The sequence below is a fragment of the Diadema antillarum genome, unplaced genomic scaffold (assembly GCF_040938485.1).
Source record: "Diadema antillarum isolate AM-2024a unplaced genomic scaffold, OU_Dant_1.0 scf00000070, whole genome shotgun sequence".
NCBI classification, from domain to species: Eukaryota; Metazoa; Echinodermata; class Echinoidea; order Diadematoida; family Diadematidae; genus Diadema; species Diadema antillarum.
The window spans coordinates 1,073,189-1,096,303 of NW_027270959.1; the positions used below are offsets into that span (position 1 = coordinate 1,073,189).

Sequence of the window (23,115 nt, forward strand, 5' to 3'; positions counted from 1 at the left end):
GCGTAAAAAGCTACATCGTCATGCAAAAAAAAAAAACACACACACACACACCATGTATTGTCATTGATTGATTGACGTCGTGGTCGTTGGTTGTTTTCATGTCAAACACATCTTGCTGTAATGATATACACTCCAGAGTGACGGAGCCAAAGTGATTTTCTCTTTGAACCAAGCTTATGACACCGACGCACTCCCACGCGCATGCGCACGCAATATCCATTTGTTTTGTATCTTAGGAACTGTTTGTCCAAAATGTTCCCAAATTTTGTGTGAACTTGACCAGATAGACGTATCTCAAGATGAATTCAAGTCCATATGATGTCAACCCCTAAGTAAAGTAAACTTAGCAATTTATATCTCACCGTCGTTCAGACTATGGTACCTTTCGGCACTGCCTTATTTTGTCCAATTTCAACTTAAATATTTAGAGAGCCTAATTTTGATGTGAAGTGGGATCATCTTATCATATTATCAAATTGATAAGAAGTGGTTTGTTCCCCCCCCCCCCGAAGCTGCAGTGCCCTTATCCTGGATGTAATTCCCACGAAGGTATTGTGTTTTGACAGGCTTGTCTGACAACGACCAGGTTAAGAAAACACAGTTTGATACTGACAGGAAGACTACAAAATGCTTTCACACGGGGTGAAAAAAAAAACATCGACAGTGAAGGGATGTGAAAGTATTCGAGGCAGACTTGAATCTCCACCACCCCCCCCTGCTCTCAAATAGAATTGAAATACACTTATCGTTATAATTATATATATTGTATATATACGATGTGTATTCTTTCAGAAATGTGACATTCAACTGTAAATTTACACCACCACAGTGATATCTTCTCAGATACTGTGAGCAGATACCCAAGGGAGATGCTTTTCACGTTTTATGATAAAAAAGGAATTTGAAAATAATTGCATAGATGATACAAAAGGTTAAAATCCTTTAAATGGCCTCAACAATCCTCAATAAACAACACATTCATAAGCCACACAAGCACACACGCCCCTCCCACACACGCCCCTCCCACACACACATACACACACACACACATACACGTAGACACATACATATAGACACACGAACACACGCACACACTAAACTATTTCCTGCTCAAAGGCTAAATATCACATGGAAGGCACTATGACATTAAATCAGTTTTTGAAGTATACAATGTATACAATATATCTCGAATCAATATGACAAAATATACCTCTGTAAAGAAACGAAAATAGACGCTAAATGCTATTTGATACCAGTTCTACAGTGAAAGACGAATACTTTGTAATTTACTATTCATGTAGTTATTAGCACGCGCACCCGATTCTTATCAGGAAGCACATAATGTGACTGCCGATAGAGCCTCGACATGTAGTAGCCGTCGATCATACCACACCGCTGCTACCGCTCTTGTTGCCACCCCCACAACAGCATTTCCTGAAGCAGCAGTAGCAGCAGCAACAGCAGATAAGGTTGACGAGAAGGATGCCACCGACGACCCCGACGATGATGACGAGCCAGACCTGGCCGGTGCTGAGGGCGCCGAAGGTCGACTTGCAACACGACGGCTCGTTGCAGCACGTCTCAGGGCACGTGTTGTTGGCGACCATGCAGCGGTCGTTCTCGTGCGGGCAGCAGTCCGTCGGACAGGTCTGCCGAGACTCCGTCCCGTCGCAACGCCCATCGCCGCAGAAGGCCGCGTCCGCTGCCGACCTGGCCGTGACAAATAGTCAAAATTGGAACGGATGAGTTTATCGAGGGAACATTTTATGTCATGAATAAAGATATTGATGTTTGGATTCTGATAATCATGATGTGAGCTTTACAAATGACTTAGTGGATTCATATTATAGTAATCGTCAGTGCTTCACCGTATTATTCTTTAATTCACTCATTTACTATTGTCAAAGCTCAGTCCAGCACCCCTTTAAAGGTATTATTTACCATTTTCAGAGGTAACAAAAACCCCAGCATGGTTCAAAAAGTTCTAAAATGTGAGTCAGGGATAGGAACCACCAATGTAATAATATAAATCAGTATAATCAATTGTAAGTATTGTGAAATATACAAAATGTGAACAACAGTTATAATAAAAACTGTTTCTATAATAAACCGTCTACAGTTATTGTTTATTGAGAAGAATAGTGAAATCTCCTTATATTTCAGAATTACTGCTATTTGTTTTTTAGGTGAGTGCAGATCTTATAACCTTTAATCGGAAACGAATGAAAATATAACTAGCATATTTAGCATCTGCAACAATATCATCAATATCTTGGTCCGTTACCATATTCGTCAGCACTGCTATGCTAGTATAGACACATTACCATAAAGACTAAAATATTTTACCACTCTGAGCATCATCATCATCATCATCACCACCATCATCATTACCATCACCATCATCATCATCAGCAGCAGCAGCAGCAGCAGCAGCAGCAGTAATATCATTACCATCATCGTCAGCAGCAGAAACAGCAACAATACCATCATCATCATCGTCATCGTCATCATGCACCATCATCATAATAATGATCACCACCACCAATCTTGCACGATCAAGAGCCTTACCATCAAAATTACGATTATCACCCTAATGGTAACTGATACTACCACCGTTGCTTCGGTTTTACGTAATCCACAATAAGGTTGATCATAAGAATTCTTCATTTGGTGTTCACTCGAAACAAAAAATAATATTTGATGGTCCAAAAACAGAGGAATTTCTGCGGTTTTTCTTACCCTCTCTTCTCCGCTTCAAAAGGACAGACTCCCTTGAAACATTCCGTCCACTTGAAGCAGGACTCAGAAGTCAACCAGCGCCATCTATCGTCACATCTGTGCGAAAGAAAAAACGAGAACATACAGATTCAAACTTGATATCTAGCATAGATCATTCTTTCATAATTCATAATCAGACCACTGTAGGCCAGCCATCTTCACTAATGAAAATAAATCTGATGTTTGACGCCATTTAGCGACAGATCATGGGAGAGATAGTAGAAAGCATTGATTATAACGTTTAATCAGAATAAGTTAATCATGCCGTCTGTGAAGACTAGGCCTGCCATACAACCAACTGCTCGAAAAGTCTCAGAAAAATTTGATTGAGAAGCAGTTCGCGAACATGATAACGCAGGATGCCTGTGCCAAGGTGCATAATACATACGATCGATCACCTAAGAGCCACAAAGGTATCGTGAGCGAAATTTAGCTGTCGCTTTGCTAGAGATTTGCAAAGTCCATTCCTATCTTCTACCGCGTCCAATTCCTTGCTTTTCAAAACTATTAAAAAGAAAAGTAAAGCTTCTCGAGAACCTCACCCTGTGTAGATGTGAACACTGTCACTCTCCCACTGACTCTGACGCTCAAGTAATTGCGGCCTAGCGTTTTTTCGTCCAAAGAAAAAGACAGACTTAATTCGTGCAAGAGTTCAGTTCCCAGGCTCTATCACTACCAAAATCGATTTCCTTATTCGGTATCGGAAGTCTGTCAATCGCTGACAATGCTAATTTGTCCGACCTGACCTGGATTCTTCCGATCTGAGCCTAGCTGTCAAAACAAATAGAATCCCAAGGATAGTATAAAAAACAATGGAAGAAGATAGAAGGTCGGAAAACAAAAAGAAAAGAAAAGCACGGAGCAGAAGGTGATCGCTTTGTTTCGATAGCATCAGAAAAAAAAAAGATAAGTATGACTAATCTGATAGTTCCAAAAGAAGTGAATGTCTTAGGGAAACACGTGAGATATTTGACTTTCACAGCAAAAATGGAACTGGATCTTCCAAGTTCCAAGTGGAGAGAAGAATTAACTTGTATTCTCTTAGTTTGTTTGCTCGTTTGTTTGTTTATTTATTCGTTCGTTTGTTTGTTTGTGTGTCAGTGTATCTATTTTTCATTTGAGCTGTAACATGGCAACATACATTTTCGTGTATGTGCCAATGTGGCTATAGATCAACATGTCTAAGCAATTATGACAATGCTTCGAATATATAACCTCAAAGTGTATTTATTAAGAATTTGAACATCACCTGAACACGAATCGGACTCGTAGTATTTCAAACTATATTCTTGTCATAATACAGTATGTCCCCCCCCCCCAAAAAAAAAAAATACAATCCACTTTTCGCACTGATAACACCCAATATGATCAAACTGTCTAAATTTGACTTCAGGGTCTTAAAATATAACATCTTAGCTCTATTTTGCAGAAAACCTCATTCAATATGGTTAAACTGTCACAGAGAAATGTGGATTGTTGTAAAGCATGTCATGGGTCTGATTCTTCCAGGTTTAGCACTTGGATGCTCTTGGAAATGCAAATTAATGTGTGAACACAATAGACAGAACTTGGAGGAAAGAGATTCCTGACATGCTCTACAAAATTCCTAATTTCTCTTTGACCCCTAAAACAAATCGAAGGGGGTTTCTGTAAGATGTGGGCAATGAGTTATAGTTCTATACCCTGAAATTGTATTTGGATTAATTCACTATTTTTGAAATTATCATTGAAGAAGGTACCATTGTGATTTTTTTTTTTTTTGGGGGGGGGGAGGGACATACGGTATATATGATTTCAACTTTTTCTCGATTAGCGAGAGTGACCAAAATAACTTTGATTGAACCTATAAATCGGTGTTTGGATTTATGGCTTTCGTATTTCATTCAAAATAATTTGTACGCCATGCAGATCACATGTTCTCTCATGTACAAGTGTCTTTATCAATTTATTTGTTGATGTATAATGATATTTATTCATTCGATCTTTTATTCATCCATCTGTACATTTAAACATATATTTTTTCATTGATACATGGAGCTGATTAGCAATGTTTCCACCGTAATGTTCTCTTTTAAATGGTATGTCTATTTACCAATTAATTCATTTTTGCATTTATTACTACCATTTTTTTGTTTTTGCATGCACTGACTTATTTTGATCTTCTGATGGAGTTGGGGCAAGAAATGCGGCCTGTTATAGGTGTGAGAGGTATGCATTCTTAGTGAGAATAGGTCGGATATTAAGATATCAACTTGTCTCATCCAACTCCAAGGCATTGTGGCTGTAGCAAATATTATTCTTATCACACTGACAAACAAAGAAACCAACAAAACAAAACAAACAACAACAACAACAACGACTAACCCTTTCTGTGCCAGGAACTTTCGAGAGTATGTACAATGCTATGGGGTTTTCTATGCCAATCTGCACTAAAAGCACAGAAAGGATTTAAAAAAAGACAACTTTGGAGGACACGCCGACTCACCTGACCGGTCTTCCGTGGTCGTTTATACCGTCATCAATCTGCGATGAATTGCTCGTTTGTACGGTATCATTACACAAACATGGTAATTTCATTCCTTCCTAAGCTCAAAGGTGACCAAGAAAGTCGCCCTCACTGATAAACCAAAAGTTACTAACGCTGCATTGACTTCAGGAAAAATGATGACGCAAACATTTAGATAAGCCAAAAGTGTTGCTTCCGTTCGGAAGGCATTGCTCTAGGATTACCACATTTGAACGGACAGGTGACAAGGATAAAGGCAAGCATATACGCCTACAGAGCAAAAAGTGTAAAAAGGAATTTTTTTTTTCTTCAAGAAAACGGATAATTGAACGGACTCAAAATCAGGAAAAATTACACAAAGGAAACATCTTCAAAAACAAACCAAGAAATGTCAGGTAATATCCTCTTTACTTCAAACATGACGAAGTAATGCTGGCATCACCGGAAACTTATTAAACAAACTAAACAAGACTAGTCTGATTTCTTTAGTTTACATTCGCTAAAACTTAGAAGCAAGTTCCGTATTACAAAAACTGCTGTCAGTCGAAAAAGAGAGGGGTGAGAAAGAATGCTTTTAGTAGTTTTTGGAACCATGCACGCCGCGAATGTTCAAAGAACATGAAAACAACCTGTGCAAATGAAACCAGTTGCATGATCTCGTTTAACAGGAATACCGCTTCAAGTACGTTGGCCAACTATATCGCATGTCAGCTTGTTTTTATTCAAAACATTTCATTGACAAGCGGAAACTTCAAATGGCAAACCTTATATGCTAACTTTATGGGTTGGCCTTTTTTCAGTTCGGCAGCTCGGAAAATCGCCAAGACAGATTAACCGCCTACCTGGGAAGAAAACAGCTGGATTTTTGATGTTGTTGGTTAGCTTTACGTTCATTTGGTGTATTTCTGAACAGCTGGTAGCTACGGGGAGGAATTTGAAATTAGGACAGATCGGACAATGGCCATCGTCTGAGATTTTTTTGGCTGGAATGGAACAGGCGATCTGGGATATGTGTCCAAGTCGAAGTAATACAAAGACTGCTAACTAAGCAGACAGACGAGAGAGGGCGGTATTTCTTCAATGTATACGAGTAGGTCGAAAGCGCGCCATCTTGTCACTTACTCTCTACTTTAATTGAGATTGAGATATCAAATACATCACGACAGTGAATCGAAGCACACCCTTTTCCTGCCAGCTCACGCCGCGGGAGCGGTTGACATTTAACGTTGCCATGGCTACAGACAAGCTAAACAGCGACCAATGAAAGATACACGTCAGGCGTGACGGGAACACGTAAAAAACAAAACAAATCGAAACAAAAACAACAAAATCAAAGTTCTTTACAGTCTCAGAACAGCGCCCAAAGTCATTCCATTCGCAGGATGAATATGAAACATGCATGTTGTTAGAGCATGTATTAAATGTAATGTATTCACTCATCAGCGATCGCTTTTGCAAAACTGTGACAAAAATTTCATGTCCTCGAACGATTAGTCACGTTACGGGCCTAGAAATGTTGAGATGTTCATGAAAACTCGTATATTCTCTCGAGCAACCCTACTGATAATTCCACTCGCTCATCACGTTTTCTCTGTAAGTTTAGATACCTCTCAAACAAAGTCAGAAATTGATTCATATGACAACAGAAGGGGCAACCGAATCAAATACATCACTACGTTAAAAGATCCAGCGACGGAAAATTGATAGTCTCTAAAATACTCACAGCCATGGTATATATACATGGAATTTAACCGTTTGACTTAAATTGTCAAATTAAGGAACAGAGCATTACCAACTAACCGAAGATTGCCTATACCATGGAGCTACAAACGTTCGTTTGTAGCTCCATGCCTATACCAAGCCTGAGTAAAGACAACGTATATTAAGCCTACACTGCAAAAAGGAAACGAAACACCGAGCTGGTGTTAAATTTCCGGTGCTTATTCATGGTGTTAGACTAACACCTCCTGGTGTCATTTCAATATTTAAAATTGTTTTTTGAATAGTTTCTTAGTTACTGCACTTCTTGTTAATTTTGAACTTCAACAAGACGATAAAGAATTTTCCGATAAAGTACTTGATTTTTGAAAAAAAAAAATCTGTAAATACATTTACACCACAGTAACACCAGTTGGTGTGGTCCCCTATTGAAGATGGACGGGTGTTATACCATTGAAATTAAAGGACAAGTTCACCTTCATAGACATGTGGGTTGAGTGAATGCAACAATATTAGTAGGACACATCAGTGAAAGTTTGGGGGAAATCGGACAATCCGTTCAAAAGTTAGGAATTTTTAAAGTATCTGCGTAGTCACTGCTGGATGAGAAGACTACTACAGTGTATGATGTCATATGCGTACAACGACATAAAGAAAATAAAAAGAGAATTTCACAAAACTTAACTTTTTGAATAAAGTGCACATTTCCTCGACTTGTTACTGACTTATGTTAGGGGTAATATTATTTCCCCTGACTTCTGAAAGAGAGAAGTCGAGTGTTCTTTTATTATGTGAGAAAAGTGAGAATATATTGAATTTTCTTTATACTTTCTTTATATAGTTGTACTCATATGACATCACAAGCTATAGTAGTCTTCTCATCCAGCCGTGACTGAGCAGAAACTTCAAAAATTCACAACTTTTGAACGGATTGTCCGATTTTCCTCAAACTTTCATTGATGTGTGCTACTAATATTGCTGCATTCACTCAACCCACATGTCTATGAAGGTGGACTTGTCCTTTAACACCACCAATATCAAATCAACTGTTCACCATGCGGTGTCATTATTGAATTAACTCTAGCGCAGTGTCAAAAATATCACCAGCCACAGTGTCAAATTAACACCACGAAGTGCCAGGCGAGCACTTTTTAACACCGTCACAATACATTTTCTACACCTGTGGGTGTGGTCCTCTATTGAAGTTTGATCGGTTTAGATTTAATACCCATGGTGTTAAATCTAACACCGATGTTTTTACAGTGTAGTTGAGCAGACAACTTAAATAAAACCTTACTTATTCTCCGCTAAAGACCTCTTACACCAAGCCTTGCCAGAGATATAGAATTCATCAAGCCTTACTAAAGACCAATAGCGAGCACAATTAATTTTTTCTTCTGTTAGAATAAGTCACTATGAACGCTAAGTCTCGTGCATGACAATAAATTAATTTGCGTATACCACCTACAGACATTATTTGATTGGCAAATGTTGCATCGAACCTTCGTTGGCTTCGCCAGACATATCCGACGGAAATCAAAAACAATCTAAAAGTTGACCTGGGGATTCTTCTGATTCACAAATTTGAAGCCTAGATACTTTGAAGGAATGTCATGTCATCACGTTCTCTACTCTGTTTGATAACGCAAATAATGATAGCAATAAAGATACAGCAGCAATATCTATTATGCTACCATGAATTGCTTATAATCTATGTATATCAACCAATTATGACGCTACTGAAATTAAGGCAATGATAATGATTTATTAATATAACATTAATAATGATAACAAAGCATGTAATTTCCCTAGGGTAGCCTCTCCCTAGAGTAGGCATTGCTCTAGAGAGCCGTGATCACTCATGAAATGCCAGGTACCTGTCCAGGAACCCATTTTGTACACTTGGGTGAAGACAGGGACCCTGTCATTTCCGCTAAACGACATAGGGCCTAGCTCGATTCCCCCCCCCCCCCCACACACACACACACAAACACAAACACACGTTCTGGTCTGTCTGTTTGTCTGTCTGTCTGTCTCTCCCCCTCTCTCTGAGTTACTGATCTAATTTTCATTTTTCCTTTGCAAAAAAGAGAGGCGATTCATGTTTGACACCGGGATTGACTGACGCAATAACGACGTCCCTATAAAGCATCCACTGGAAGAAAAAATAATAATTCTTACAATTTCTAAGATGGACAGACATATGGAGTGTTCGTGACTATAATGATGAATATTTTCTTTCTTAGTTATTCAGAGATTTATTGGAATATAATCAAAAGTGATTAGTGAAGTATTGAAGCATATGCTCTTTGGCAGGCAAAACTTCCATTCACAGTCATCCGAAATGAACGGCTTTTGAAAATGTATTTAGTTATTTATTTCTTATTTTTGCAATTTTGCGAGTTTTTAAAATCCCGCGATGCAACGTATACACAGTTCATAGTGTGGCACACTAGATCGTAGAGTGCACGGGGTCATTGTCAAGGCATGAGCAGTTCGGAGATTTAACGTTTTTAACTTGCATCCGAATTGTTGTTGTTGTTGTTGTTGTTCTATTCCATTATTTTTCTATATTTTATACTTCATTCTGGACCTCAAGAATGGTTACTGTAAACTACTATGAGTAGCTAATTAATCACATTGTGAGGTTAAAACAACTGTCACGTAAACGTACTTCCATGGTTGTAGGCAAGTTTTGTGTTCTGTCAGCCTACCGCGCACGCGCGTGGTATCATTCGCATTAAAGTCACATTTTTTTTTCTTAATTAACCCATACGGATTCAAGGTCCCAAGATGCCATGAACATCATATGGAAACAGATCGCTCATGGTTTTGACAGGGATATAGCTGGTTCTACTACTTTGATGAGTTTTCGACGCCGGCTTCCGGCCTTGCCAGTATTCCGCTGACCCCACGAGAGATGATATGTTATCGTCCTCAAAAGAGGTCGAGCGAAACCAAGATAGTCCGTTTCCTGTCTAGGCATAATACCGAAAGTGCATGATCACGGACTCCCAGGGCAACAGAACCCTTCATCTGGAATCGCACAATTCCCAAGGTACATTTGCAGCTAATCAGCTGAATGTGTGTGTATGTAAGCGTGTGTGTGTATGTGTGTGTGTGTGTGTGTGTGTACGCGGTCATGAGGGTGTGTGTGTCTGTGTGTGTGACACGATTACAGCTATTACTCATTTTAGTAAGAGCGTTGACATGATGCTCAGATGTTGCTTGGCATGTTTGTTTGTTACATTCGGTCATAGTTTTCAGGTCTGAGTTTACAATTTTCGGTCAAAATTAGCATGTAAACTTCAAAATCAATATCATATGAAAATTCAGAGCAATAAAAAGCTTTGGGTGTTAAAAGTCTGCTACAGAGATTAGAATGCGAGATAAAGCACGGCCATTTTCTGTCGACGGACATAATGTGAAACAAACTTATTGAATAATAAGTTATTTTCTAAGATTTGGATTTGAAGTTACTTTGATGATTTCTTCAAAAAAATAGATTACTAGTTGCACATGTTCACTTGGTTCAGACATAATTGACTCTATTTGCCAAAGCACAAACAAACACACCAGCATAGAAATAAATGTTCCGTTGAAGGAGCTGCAACATTAGTCTTTTGACAACCCTCTTCCCCCCCCCCTCAAAAAAAAAAAGAAAAAAAGATACGCTTAAAATTCTCATTGATGCATTGTTCGAAAGCTTATTATCGCGGTGTTTGATTTTTTTTTAAAGATGAATAGCTGTAAAAGTTGAAGAATTAAGGAATCGAAAAGACTACAAAGCAGAATATAATAATTATCATGTTTAATGTGTAAGAAACAGAAATTACCGATCCCTTCAGACACCTATAGAAGTTGAGCATTTTAGCCGTGCGCGGTGCGTGCGTGCATGGCATGCTTGTGTAGGTCAGTGGTTTCGCTACAGCGAACATAGCCACGTGAGGGCGCTTGTCATATCGAATGAAATACGGCACTGCGGATAGATTTTTTCTTTTTGTCACGTCAGTAATGAAGTGAGAATTACATGGATAAACTCAGGAAGTGAGTGTGTAAACATTTATCAACTATCTTTCTGGGAACAGCTGAAGTTTCCTATGTTTCTTGACAGCTTCCGTGATAGATAACTCAGTATAGCTTTATGATATCTAGCTCTTATTCATTCTTTTTAAATACCGGTTTTCCGTGATAACCATTATGCGTCAAGCAAGAACGATTAAATTGCCATAAATATTACCAAAATGTTCCGTCAGCAGTTTTGGCTCAAATTTGGTTGTTTCTCGTGTGGGTCCATATAAGAAGTCTTTTGATTCAAGAACAGCTTCAACGCAATGCTTGCTTAAACATCGAATTCATGATATACCATCTGCAGAAAAGAACAGGGGAAAGACTGAATAGAACTGTAAAGCGCAAAGCAATGGGTGCCAAAGATAAAGGTGCCAATACAATGAAGGGAGAATGATCTCCAATAAAAACTCGTTTAGAATAACCGAAATTTAAGCTGCATTTTCTTGCTATCCTGCAGTCTTATAATCTTGCAAATTTATCATGAATTTCTACATGGAACAACGATATGAACGAGGACTACCAAGAAAAACTCGATTGTACAATATTTGTGCAAAATCATACATGGCATGCATTACAAAGATAACGCCATTTTTGCGACAATACAATATTTCTATTTTTCAGACATTCTTCAGGGGCAGATCACGGCGGACTGGTCAATTGGTCAATGTCCTTTGTTCCTTGTGCAAGCGAGAGTGTAATAGTTCCGGTTGGCGGATTAACCTTCAAACTTTGAAGCACAGCGGAAGTCGCGGAAGAGAAGAAGTTCTCACTTGTCACGTTTTTTGTTTTGGGTGTTTGTTTTTTTTTGACCGTTCACTGCCATTGTGATCATCTTTTTTTTAAATCTTTTTGTTTTGTTTTTTTCTATACATACACGATTCAAACTGATTTGATGTTGAAACCTGCCACCATTGAATTCTATGATTCCACTGATTAACTTTCCGCGCAGTCATCGTATTGGTTGTAAGCGTGGCCCTCTTGTCCACGACACCGAGTCCCTTTACCATGTTATTATGTCTTCGTCAAATCTTCATTCGACTGTACATAGAAGACCCACACTCGCAGACTCGTAGTTGCATAATAATCATTAACACCACAATTATCATCGTAAGGAATATACTTCATGTGACCATCTACTGACAAAATACCTTCTCCTGGTCAATTATCAATCTTTATACCTTCCGCCATATCAGCTTGCGTTCTATATGGACCGCAGTTAACCCATAGAGGCCCTATGTATAACAAAAAGTAGGCGAGATACAATATGAAATCGCTTCAAATTAACGGGGTGAATTGCGTTTCACATTATTGACATCTTCACCATTACGGTGTCAAATAAGACTTCCGGGTATTTGCCGGTGTTTTGCCCATTAAGTATCTCTTGACAATGGTGAGCATGTGCTCCCTGCCCAGACGGAACCTTTTATGGGAGCGAATTGCCACTCTCGTCATTGTGGTATATTACATAAATCTCTATGTTTTGACACTCTGCGACTGTCACCAGCTGGTTTATAATTACACAAGCGACAGAACGCTCGTCAGCATCCGTTCATTGTTTTCAGTCAATGCATAATCGCACCAAGGAGGTGTCATGCACTCCTTGATCGGACTGACCCTGCTCTTCGAGTATACTCAGTAACTCCGGTCCAGCCCACTTGAATCTACAAGATGCGGATCGGACGTGCGGCTCGCGTACAGGATGAGTCGCAAATTAGCATGATGATTAGCGTAGCTTCAGTGTGAGGTCTGCAACGGTGAGAGGATGGTTAAAAGCTGTTTGTGAACATTCACCCTCAGTCATCCCTTTGATAAAAAAGGTACGGTATAAGAGAAATGTTCTCCACCCGTCTTACGAAAGTTGGTCACGGTTTTACCTTCTCAAAGAAAATAGATCAGAGCTAGGTTATCGGGGACAGTGTTCGGTTACATGTTTTTTTTTCGTTTTGTTTTGTCTTTGTTTTTATCATTTGAAACAACAAAGATTTTCTCTTAACTGTATTCATTGCGGTTTCCTCAATGATATGACAATCATGCAAACAAAACAATGCTCATACTCAATCACAGGTAGTTTGAAGGTCATTAGAATTAACATAAGAGACATCATGTATTTTTATCAGGGGAGGTTTGTGTATCGGATTATGTCTAGGTTCATGATATAGGAACCAAACCAAGAAAAAAGAGAAATAATGCACGCCACTGTTATAGGAAGCACTTTTCCAAAACATTTACTCGACGTCATAGAAGCGCTTTTCGCCCCGTACCTATCAATTTCTGGGTACGCCACCATTAAGGATGTTCGTCAGGATTTCCCATTTTGTCGCGATCTTGACCCTCGATAACGAAGACATAGTGTCAACCACGCGGAAGCGTAAGAATCACAGTGACAGAGTGTTTTGGGAAAGATGCGAAAGTTTAGACAGGAAACCTGGACGTGTTGCGTAACGGACTTCGTATCATAGCAGCTCATATATTTAACGACAAAAGCAAAAAACAAAACGAAATAAACACAAAACAAAGAAAACAAATACAAACAACGTTTACAACAACAACAACAACAAACCAAAACACTGGTAACAAAACCAAACTTAACACACAGGTAAAGGTAAAACAAAAAGAAAAAAATTATCAAGTAAAATCATTAACAACCAAGCAAAAGAAATAAAAAGAGGAAAACCTATAAAACACGATAGAATAGTAAAGAACACCCCCTAAATAAACAAATACACAAAACAATGCCGGTAGCTGTTGTGTCGTATGAAGTGATGATTTATGTCCATGGTCTTCTAGATCAACAAGCGTCTATTGTATTAATTAGCAGTTTTGACAAAAATAATGGATGCTAAACAGATGATCAGAACATTATTATCAATTGATTAAAACATCAAAACAAACTAAGGGTGCCTGACAAATAGATTGGGCATGTAAGAAGCAGATGTCATACTGTTATATTCCCCAATATTTGCTTTTTATACTACAACCGTATGCTATGAATTGTGTAACTTTATTACAAACATGTTTTGTTTTGTTTTGTTTTGTCTTTGTTTAGGTTAAATAAAAGACAAATAAGATGCGAACTAAATCGAGAGTATATATATCATAATAATTATGATCTGGAATGATTCATGGTAATGTGGTTTCCCGTGTCATTGCATGACAGTGATTATGCAAAACGAGAGTGGATGAAAATAGACCTGGGCACCCCGCGAATGGTACAAAACATGATTTCATTTTCATGTTCCGAGGATGAGTTAAACCGGAAATGACTCTTTGCAGCATATTATGACAAATTGTCATTCGTTGAATTATAGTCTTTCAAACATACAAACAAACAAATAAAAAACAAACCAGCAAACAAACAAACAAACAAACAAACAAACACAAAAACTAATTTTAGCTAATGGACAATTGCAACAAAATCTGCGTATATCACAAATTGTTTTAATACCGGTACTAATGATCATGATTACTGTTAGGCCTGTACGCAAGTTCGTGATTATTTTCTTTAAGAAGCACTGAACTGTTGACTGACCCACGAAATTGGATTTTTTAAAACACGTTAATGAAAATATAATTTCTGATAAAGTAAAGTAAAGTAAAGTAAAGGCATCCAATCACGGACTGCCTCAGAAAAGAAAGTAAGAAATTCGTAAACTGTAAATGTGACGACAAAATATAATTTCAGTATGTACAGCACAGACCCAATCTACATTGATGAAGTGAAATATGTATATCCTTCAGTCTTTTGACATCTCCATCATCTTACTTTGGATATGCACACATCAGAAGACGCCCAATCATCTGACTTTATTTTGCTTAAATCAGAATCTCATGATTTAGATGAAGAATGTCATCTGTCATTTCAGGTTAGATCATAAATTCGCTATTAAAGAAAACCACGGAAGTATTTCCGGCTATATGGTTTTCTTTTTGTTTGTTTTTTTGGTTTTTTTTTCAGCTTTTTTTCCCTTTTGATTAGCCCAACAGGAAACTTGCAAGAATCACTTCCTATTAGGCAACAAGATTTTGCTGTTTAATTGTTAGTCTATTTGTCTTATTCTGTTATTTGGCGCTGCTAACACACACACAAAATGTTTTTCTTTTCTCCTCATGTAATACACACGCCTTATTGTTAGACACATGTTGACTCATATAGAGGGGAAGTATTCAACATGGTATTAGAACACTTTATTCTGCCAAAGACCATTTTGTCTATTATTAGCCATTTTTTATACTGCACTTTATTATTTACATTTAGGTCTTGTCCTCGGCTATATGATTGGGTTATAGTGCTGGTGTACCAGCGTTCATGCCTCGGGCACAGTGTGGTTGGAACGTAGGATCTGACTAACAATGGTATTATTTAAGTGGTGATTTGATTCATAAAGAGCAGCTGACCAAACCGGCGTCTTTCCTGTGAGTAAGAAGATGTAGGCCGTACTCATTGTTATCTTTTACCCAAATTGGTCACATATAATGTAATTAGAATATAGGAAATTGGGCAAAAAAAAAGGAGGGGGAGATAAACTTCTTTCTGATGAGGTATAAATGTCAAGAAAGACCGAAAAGCTTTTTGCGTGGGGAAACGCAATTAAACATGTTAGACAAAGTAAAAGAGCAGAAAAACAACACAACTTTTCGTTCTCAACATTGCTTTCACATGCATTCCATGCAATTGTTCACTAAAAATTGATTTGTAAATCCTCGTAAATTTTCTTATTCAATAATTATATTCTTTTAACCCAAATGTCCTCTTTCATATGTACATTTGTACGTATGCATGGATGTACATGCTGTGTCTGGCAGAATAGTATTTAAACGCTATCTTTCAGACGAAATTATTATGTAAGGCAACTGAAATAACAATTATCAAATATTAAACGTATAAACTACTCGTTTGCACGATTTTTTCCTTATTTTGTTGTTGTTGTTGTTCTACTCGGGTCTATGTATGAAATGAATATCGGAAAAGTGGTCCCCAACATGAATGCGGCCATATTGGGCTGTTGTAGAAATGACAACCATGAATGTATGTTCCCCATTGACAGTCATACGAGAGCGTGTTAGTGTGTGATGTGTCTTGTGCATAGTAGTCCTTCATGCTGTGGGCGACATGAGCTGCTGTAAGTCGTGATAATTTTGTTTTGTCACTAGCAAACGGGAAATATCTATTAAGCGCTGATTCGGTGGCTTAGTACGATGCTCCTACATCGAGTGCCCTGCTCTTCCGCACTTAAAGTCTAGGTATAGTCAGCCCCGTAGTCAGCAAGTTTCGCATGGAAGCGATATAATACGTATAGACTGTTCTACGCAGCATCATGACAAGTGCCTGACCTTGCGAGTAAAGAGATCTCACACGTTTTTGCATTAATACACGGTAGACTGCTGCAAGATACTTTAATGGTTTGGTGCAATGAAAGTTCACGATTTGGCCCTTTTTAGCAACTATCAAGTAAGATCCACAAAAGAGTAGATGACTGTGAAGTCTATATATGTGAATACTCTGAGCATTCATTAGTGACATTACAATATCAAAATGCAAAATTGAATCATTGAAACACGGGAAATACTGAGGACGGAATAAGTTCCAAACGTTATTGTTGTAACGACGTTGCTACCATAGAGTTGAACATATTTTTGCACCTTTGTATAAATTTCCAAGTTAGATCAAACTTCATTTACGAACAGAACATACATTCCTAACTTCAATAATGATGATCTTATTCGACGGGGTAACCTCGTCAATGCCAGCACTAACTCAACATTTCTTGATGCCCATTTTTACACCTCTTTGTCAAGACAGACCGAACGAGATTCGAACTCGGGACGTCCACCTTAAGAGCACAGGGTCTGAGCCTCTGTACCACGACGTCTCCCCAAACAATGATGAAGTTTATAGTCTATAGTTACTTTCAGGTGATATGAATAAGTTTGAAATTTCTACATCTGTTCATTTTCGGGGGTCTTTGTTTTCAGTTTTACGGTTTAATAGTTGAAACTCTGTACTGGCCGAATTAGCGTCATTAGTTGTTTACAAAGTGTATAGGGCAAGATTGGACAAGTTAGTATTCTCTGTTCAAGTTTTATGGATATCTTCCTTTTTTTTGTAGCTCCTAGTTTGCGCAAAATTTGAATACAATATGCAACTATCTAATGAGAAACAAATGTAGCTACTCCTGTACTTACACCCATTCATACTTTGCGAGAGTGCATGTTTTGTTGTTGTTCTTCTCTTGTATCTTTTTTTTTTTGCCGGGGGAGAGAGAAAGAGAGGGGGGGTGGGTTCAAGGAACCCTTTGACGGGAAACTTTACAGTAACCGATTGTGTCATTGTGGTTTAACCCCACGAACCGCCATTCTAAAAGTTCATAAACATAATACTAAATCAAGTTGCCGGAAGTACGTATATGACAGAGTTCGACCTTTATGTTTATAATGTAAGTCATGGTGTCCTACATGTAGGCCTATATTTGCGATGCATATATGGTGACACGACATTTGCTCCTACCGTGAGAGTAATTGCCCCCGTCTTATCTTCTCCAACGACTTAGCTAGGTTTATTAGGGTTCGGATTATATGCTTGTGGGTAAAATTTGTTTGGCTTATAGCGTACAGATATTTCATGGGAGCAACCAATACTTGTCGCAGGAGCAAATGTCATGTAACCGTATAGATATCTACGAATTCATATACACACATACTCATGCATTCACATGCATATACACACAAGAAAGAAAAAAAAACTCTTTGTATTTCGTTTTTTTGTAGGTTGTTTTGTTTTGCTTTGTTTTGCTTTGTTTTGCTTTGTTTTGTGTTGTTGTGTCGTGTTGTGTTGTGTTCTGTTCAATTCTATTTTGTTTAGTGGAGGTCACAGGAAGCACCCGTGGGCTTCACCGAGTGCTATATACCGGACACAGAATGACGATATATCGTGTGAGAAAGGAAGAACGTTACTTTTATTTTTTTTTTCAGGAAAGCTGCTGGCGTTTCATGTCTGGTCTTGAAACTAATCATTCAGAAGGAACATATAGAAATAACAAGCCTTAATGTCGATACTGAGGAAAAACAGGAACAAATATTTCCTCGTAATTTGAACTCAGAGATGAAAATGCTGTCATAGATATTCTTCTTTTTAATGTTATTTGGTTGGCTTGCGGTTTTCTATCGGCATGCCTGACTGAAGCAGAATTACAACACTCTAATCGCATTGTTAAATCTCAATTCAGAGATATTATGTGTTAAAGCGTATAAAACGTCTGATAATAGAGATCAGTGTTTCCTTTCACGAAAAGCAAGATGTCGTTATCACTTCAGCGTGTCTCTGTGGACAAATCATTGATCACACTCTAAGAAAAAAAATAGGTTCAACTTTGCACCCTATGCCACACTATAGAAGCACCTATACGGGTTCAATTTTACACCTTTCTGAGCAGAAAGATGCAAAATTGTACCTTTAAACGTGTTCCTAGTGTTGCACTGGCACGGGTGCAAAGTTAAACCTAACAATTTTTCTTTCTTTTAACAAGTTTTCATCTTCTTATGTCACCTCGTGTAATGACTCATTGGACCTTTATGATCCTATAGGGCAATCGGTATGTGAAATTACAACCATCGTGTTGATTCGAGAGATGGGAAAGCAAAATATCCATCGCCTCTGAATTCCAAAGGTACCGGTAGCGGAGACATGATGCACGAAACAATCGTCAGCCCGTGTTGTTGCTTGTAAAACGCGATAGCAGCAGAATAAGGAATGCGAGTTGGGGAAAATTGGCGAACTTATAAGAAAGATTAATACAACATAACATTACATGAAAGTAAGAGGAAGCACCCCCTCACCATATACGCAGAGCCTGTGACATTTGATATCGCCTGTTAATTATGATATCAAGAGGAACATTATAAATTCAACAAATCGCAGGCCTCAATGTCGACCTTCGGCTGGCATGCTAATAACGCCATGCTGTACGTGGGAGGATGATTAGAGATTGGTCACATGAAAGCTGGCATGTTGCACCCGATGTCGACAGATACCGCTCGCGGTTACCATGGCGACTCAGCTATTGATACGGAAAGGGGGAGGAGGAGGAAGAAGAAGAGGGCGAGGGGAGGAAGAGGGCGCGAGTTATTATTTAAAAAGATACATTTCGACAACACCTTTAGCAGCGAAGCCTCAGTGAAATAATCAGGGAACAGTGTTGCTTGCCTGTTGTTGGTGGATGGTATAGTTTACATTGATGGACATGAAAGTTGAGGAAAATGATAAGTATGTTTAGAACCAGACTCATTCCAGTCTGGTGATTTTAACTTATTTGACAAGAAAAAAACAAAAACATTAATGGTAGCATGCTTTGGTCTGTCGTTGAACCTTTCATGTTTTGCAAGCGTAAACTACAATTCCTGAAACATAACCGAAAAGTCTATCGCGTTGCTGTTTGATCGTAAGATAAACATTTCTTTTTCGACGTATATATACTCTAAAAGTCTACCAAGGATTCAAGCAAGAGGAGGAAGAAGAGCCGATTAATACCGAAAGCAACACTAACCGTTGCCATGGTGACCGAAACAGATGACTCACACTGTCTTGACAGGGCATGGTCAAACTATAAAAGGAGATTTATTTGTTTCTTTTTTTTTATTACTTATGGATAAACCCTTTTCTTGTTCATTTTTCCCGCAGCCGAAGAGAAAGAGAGAGAGAGGAAGAGACGATCTAACGCCCGCCGCTCAGTGTTCAGTCCTTCGCGTTTGAGTACGGGATCACAGGAAGATGCAGGATCGAATCTTCGCTCGAGTGTCTTGTTTTGCTGTGTCTTTCTTCACTCTGGTGAATAAAATGGGTTCTAGCAACGCTTGGATATTTCAGATCGTGCAGGTGGGAAAACAGCGCCAACACATTGAAAGTCTACCCTAGGCTTTTTTTTTTTTTTTTTTTTTTTTTTTGCAGAAAAGCAAAATTATGGTAGTGCTTGAAGTGTCCACCATCAAGTAGTCGCTAGAGTAAGGAGGGCAAGCGCGCAACTCCAATAAGTGCGATTTCGTTCGATTTTGTTCTCCGCGTACACTGACGCGCAGCGCAGAAAATCGATTGAATTCGTCGCGCTTGCGCACTAGTGACCATGGAATTTGTGTGAGGGTATTTGTAGTAGAAACTGTAGAAGCAGTTTACAATGCAAGTGTGAGAATGGTAAAGTAAAAAGAAAATAGTCATTTTTAGAGCTCCATGTTGAAGTAAAGTGTCAGTAGGTCTCACGAAATTAATGAGCGAGCGACAAATGCAAAGTTGTGGACGCGCAGTTTGGCATCAGGTGTATGGCAAAATGACGCTGTACAGTTCGCAGGCGATGCCGCACCCAACCACACCAGGGCCCCATTTCATGAAAGGTGTTATGCGGCAACTCACCGTTGCTGGAATGACAATTTCCAATAGCAACAGCCAATCAGGAAGCTGGATTCTTGTCGTTGTCATGACAATTGCCATTCCAACAAGAGTTGCTTTGCTATCATATCAACTTTCATTTTTTCATGAAACAGGGCCCAGGTGTGCATGTGTGTGTGCTGCAAACTGTCAATACACATGCACAAACATACACGCAAACTAAAGGCAACCTGCAGTGAGCCCTTGAAAGCACGTATGATTATGTACCATGTTACCCTCGTGCCCCCAGTCTAGAAAATAATAACAACAACAGAAACAAACAAACCGGAAATCCAGACAAGTCATCCCAAGAACCCTCTACCCACACTCCAAGTCCGGCCGGAAACACTGTCATTTAAGTGAGTTAGTTTCCTTCCCATGTAACATGTCACTTTTTGGCAGGAGGGATAGTTTGGCTGGGTGCACAGGTGCACTATTTGATATCCCATTACGTTGGGATTTTTTAGTACTAAGATTACATTCAAAGAGAAAGCAAAAAAGACCCACAGTGAGAAATTCAGCCTTAAAAACATAACGATATTCAATTGTCCGAAAAAAGGAGGAACGCGGTTGACATACACCACATATATTTTATTGAGCTCGTCGAATTACTTCTTTTTTTTACACTTATTTCACATGATGCTTCAGCTCAAAATAAGATATTCTTCGTTGGTAACTTCATAAGGAATAATTTCAAATCGTATCTTACAAAGCGTTGATTAATCAAACCGGTAATTTCCTTGCTAAATCCATCAGTGCTTACATAGCTTTTACCTTTTCCTTGCATTCTCCTCCCCCGACAGGCCTCCGCAATAAAATGGACGCGTCTCATTAATGCGGGCGTAGGTTTTCCTCGCTGGATCACAATCCCAGTTTACGACGTTCTGCCATTAAGAAAGATGAAAACGAAGAATATCCACAATCCTTCGCGTTACTCAAAAAGTTCCCAATAATTGGTTGTGAGCATTGTAACAATTTTTTCCCTTTTTTGTGTGTGGAAAGCGACATAAAGCCTCTGTAGATTCAAATTTCCCTGCGGTTCGTTTCGCCTACCACAATGATTTAGTGACACTGAATGTGGATGAATTGATTAATTTCAACATAAGGTTTGATAAAGACATGACCCCGTATTTCATAACCGGCTAATTATCATCTAATGGAGAATTTGCTTTGAAACACGATTGTTGGTATGTTCCTACTATTATTGCCATCGGCTCACTGTTTAGATTTTGAAAGAATGAGCAAAATCAATCCTGGTGAGTTTTCTATCAGTTCCGTATTTGACTGAGACCCCCAAAAAGAAGTGTCACGAAGTTATTGCTTCACTACAAAGGATTACGGCAATATGGTGAAAATGAAAACAAGGTCAACAAATTCAAGCAAAGAAATAGGCATGCAAACAAAAGACTTCACCAATCACACGGCAGTTAAAAGACTGAAACCCACAGGTAAACAAATTATAGGGTTAAACGGGGGGGGGGGGGGGGGGTGAAGACCAGGAATGGGGGAAACTGTACCAGTGGACTTGTGATTGTCGTTCCTTCGCAGCAAGCATAGTAATATACGTCCGTGTCTGAAAGGGACAATTCCGAAATCTTGCAGGTGGGGTTGGCCGGCGTTGTTGACCCTGTTCCCGTTCCCTGTATGGCTAGCGCTGTCCCCATACGCTCTGTTCCCGCACCCCTCTTCTCCACTTCCGCTTCATATTGCGTCGCGTCTAGAAGGCTAAATTCAGATGTCAAAAACACCACAAGATTGACGATAAAAGTCGATGTCCGGATATACATTTTCATTTTCTTGTTCCCCCCACCTTTCTCACACACTCCGTGTTTCACTGTCAGCGGGTAAAGTTCGATTTGTCAATCAAATCAGATGAGTGTGTTTCGATACCCAGTGCGTCTTTGACACTTCGATGCTCAGGAAGAAACACAAACGATTAAATATCAGTCAATGACATAGAACACGGTTGCGTGCATTAATTCCACATCCACTTTTATTAGCTGCTGGTCAGCATGTACAACGATGTTATACAGTTCTGCACCACACTCAACTTTACCGTGGTTAAGTAGGCTTTCCGCAGACGGCGGCTGTGAACGGAACAGACCGAGGAGTGAGTCAACTTTTTCCACCAATCAGCAGTCGAGAGATAGAGCACTGCTAGCCCTGCGCCTGGCTCGGAAGTAAGAGGGTGCGTAAAACTGACACGGGACAACTTACGGTAGGGAACGCTGTTTTTATTAATATATAAAGTGTAATCGGCATTTTCTTCATGTATTTCAGTGAAAGCTGAATATGGTAAAGAGTAGGATTGCTAGGATTTCAGAGAAAACATTGTGGCATTGATACCGACGGATGATAAGCCACCATAATAGGAAACTTGCGGATTAAGATTTTCCGTTTTATGTGATACGTAATCAAACATCGCACAATCGTAGAAATCTTTTTCTGATAATCTGTAGATTTACTTGCAATGAACAGTACGTCGGGAGTTAATCTGCAATATCATCATGAATAAATAGACGCCAAAACTAAGAAATTCTGGTGCGCGGTTCAGAGTCATGTTCTCAAGAAGTGTTTACAATACTGTAATAATAGTGTCACTAGATAGGCACTTATGCAAATAAAACCA

At 39.0% G+C, this 23,115-nt stretch overlaps 1 protein-coding gene across 1 annotated transcript; it reads right to left on the bottom strand.

Annotated features, from left to right (window-relative positions):
* Positions 1 to 1,382: 1,382 nt before the first annotated feature.
* LOC139716808 (uncharacterized) lies at positions 1,383 to 22,485 on the bottom strand. Its single transcript, XM_071628340.1, has 4 exons — positions 22,004 to 22,485; positions 21,261 to 21,370; positions 2,740 to 2,835; positions 1,383 to 1,710 (listed from the first exon to the last, which is right to left on the bottom strand). The coding sequence occupies exons 1-4, from the start codon at positions 22,277 to 22,279 to the stop codon at positions 1,383 to 1,385; spliced, it is 810 nt and encodes a 269-aa protein (XP_071484441.1). The 5' UTR covers positions 22,280 to 22,485.
* Positions 22,486 to 23,115: the final 630 nt, after the last annotated feature.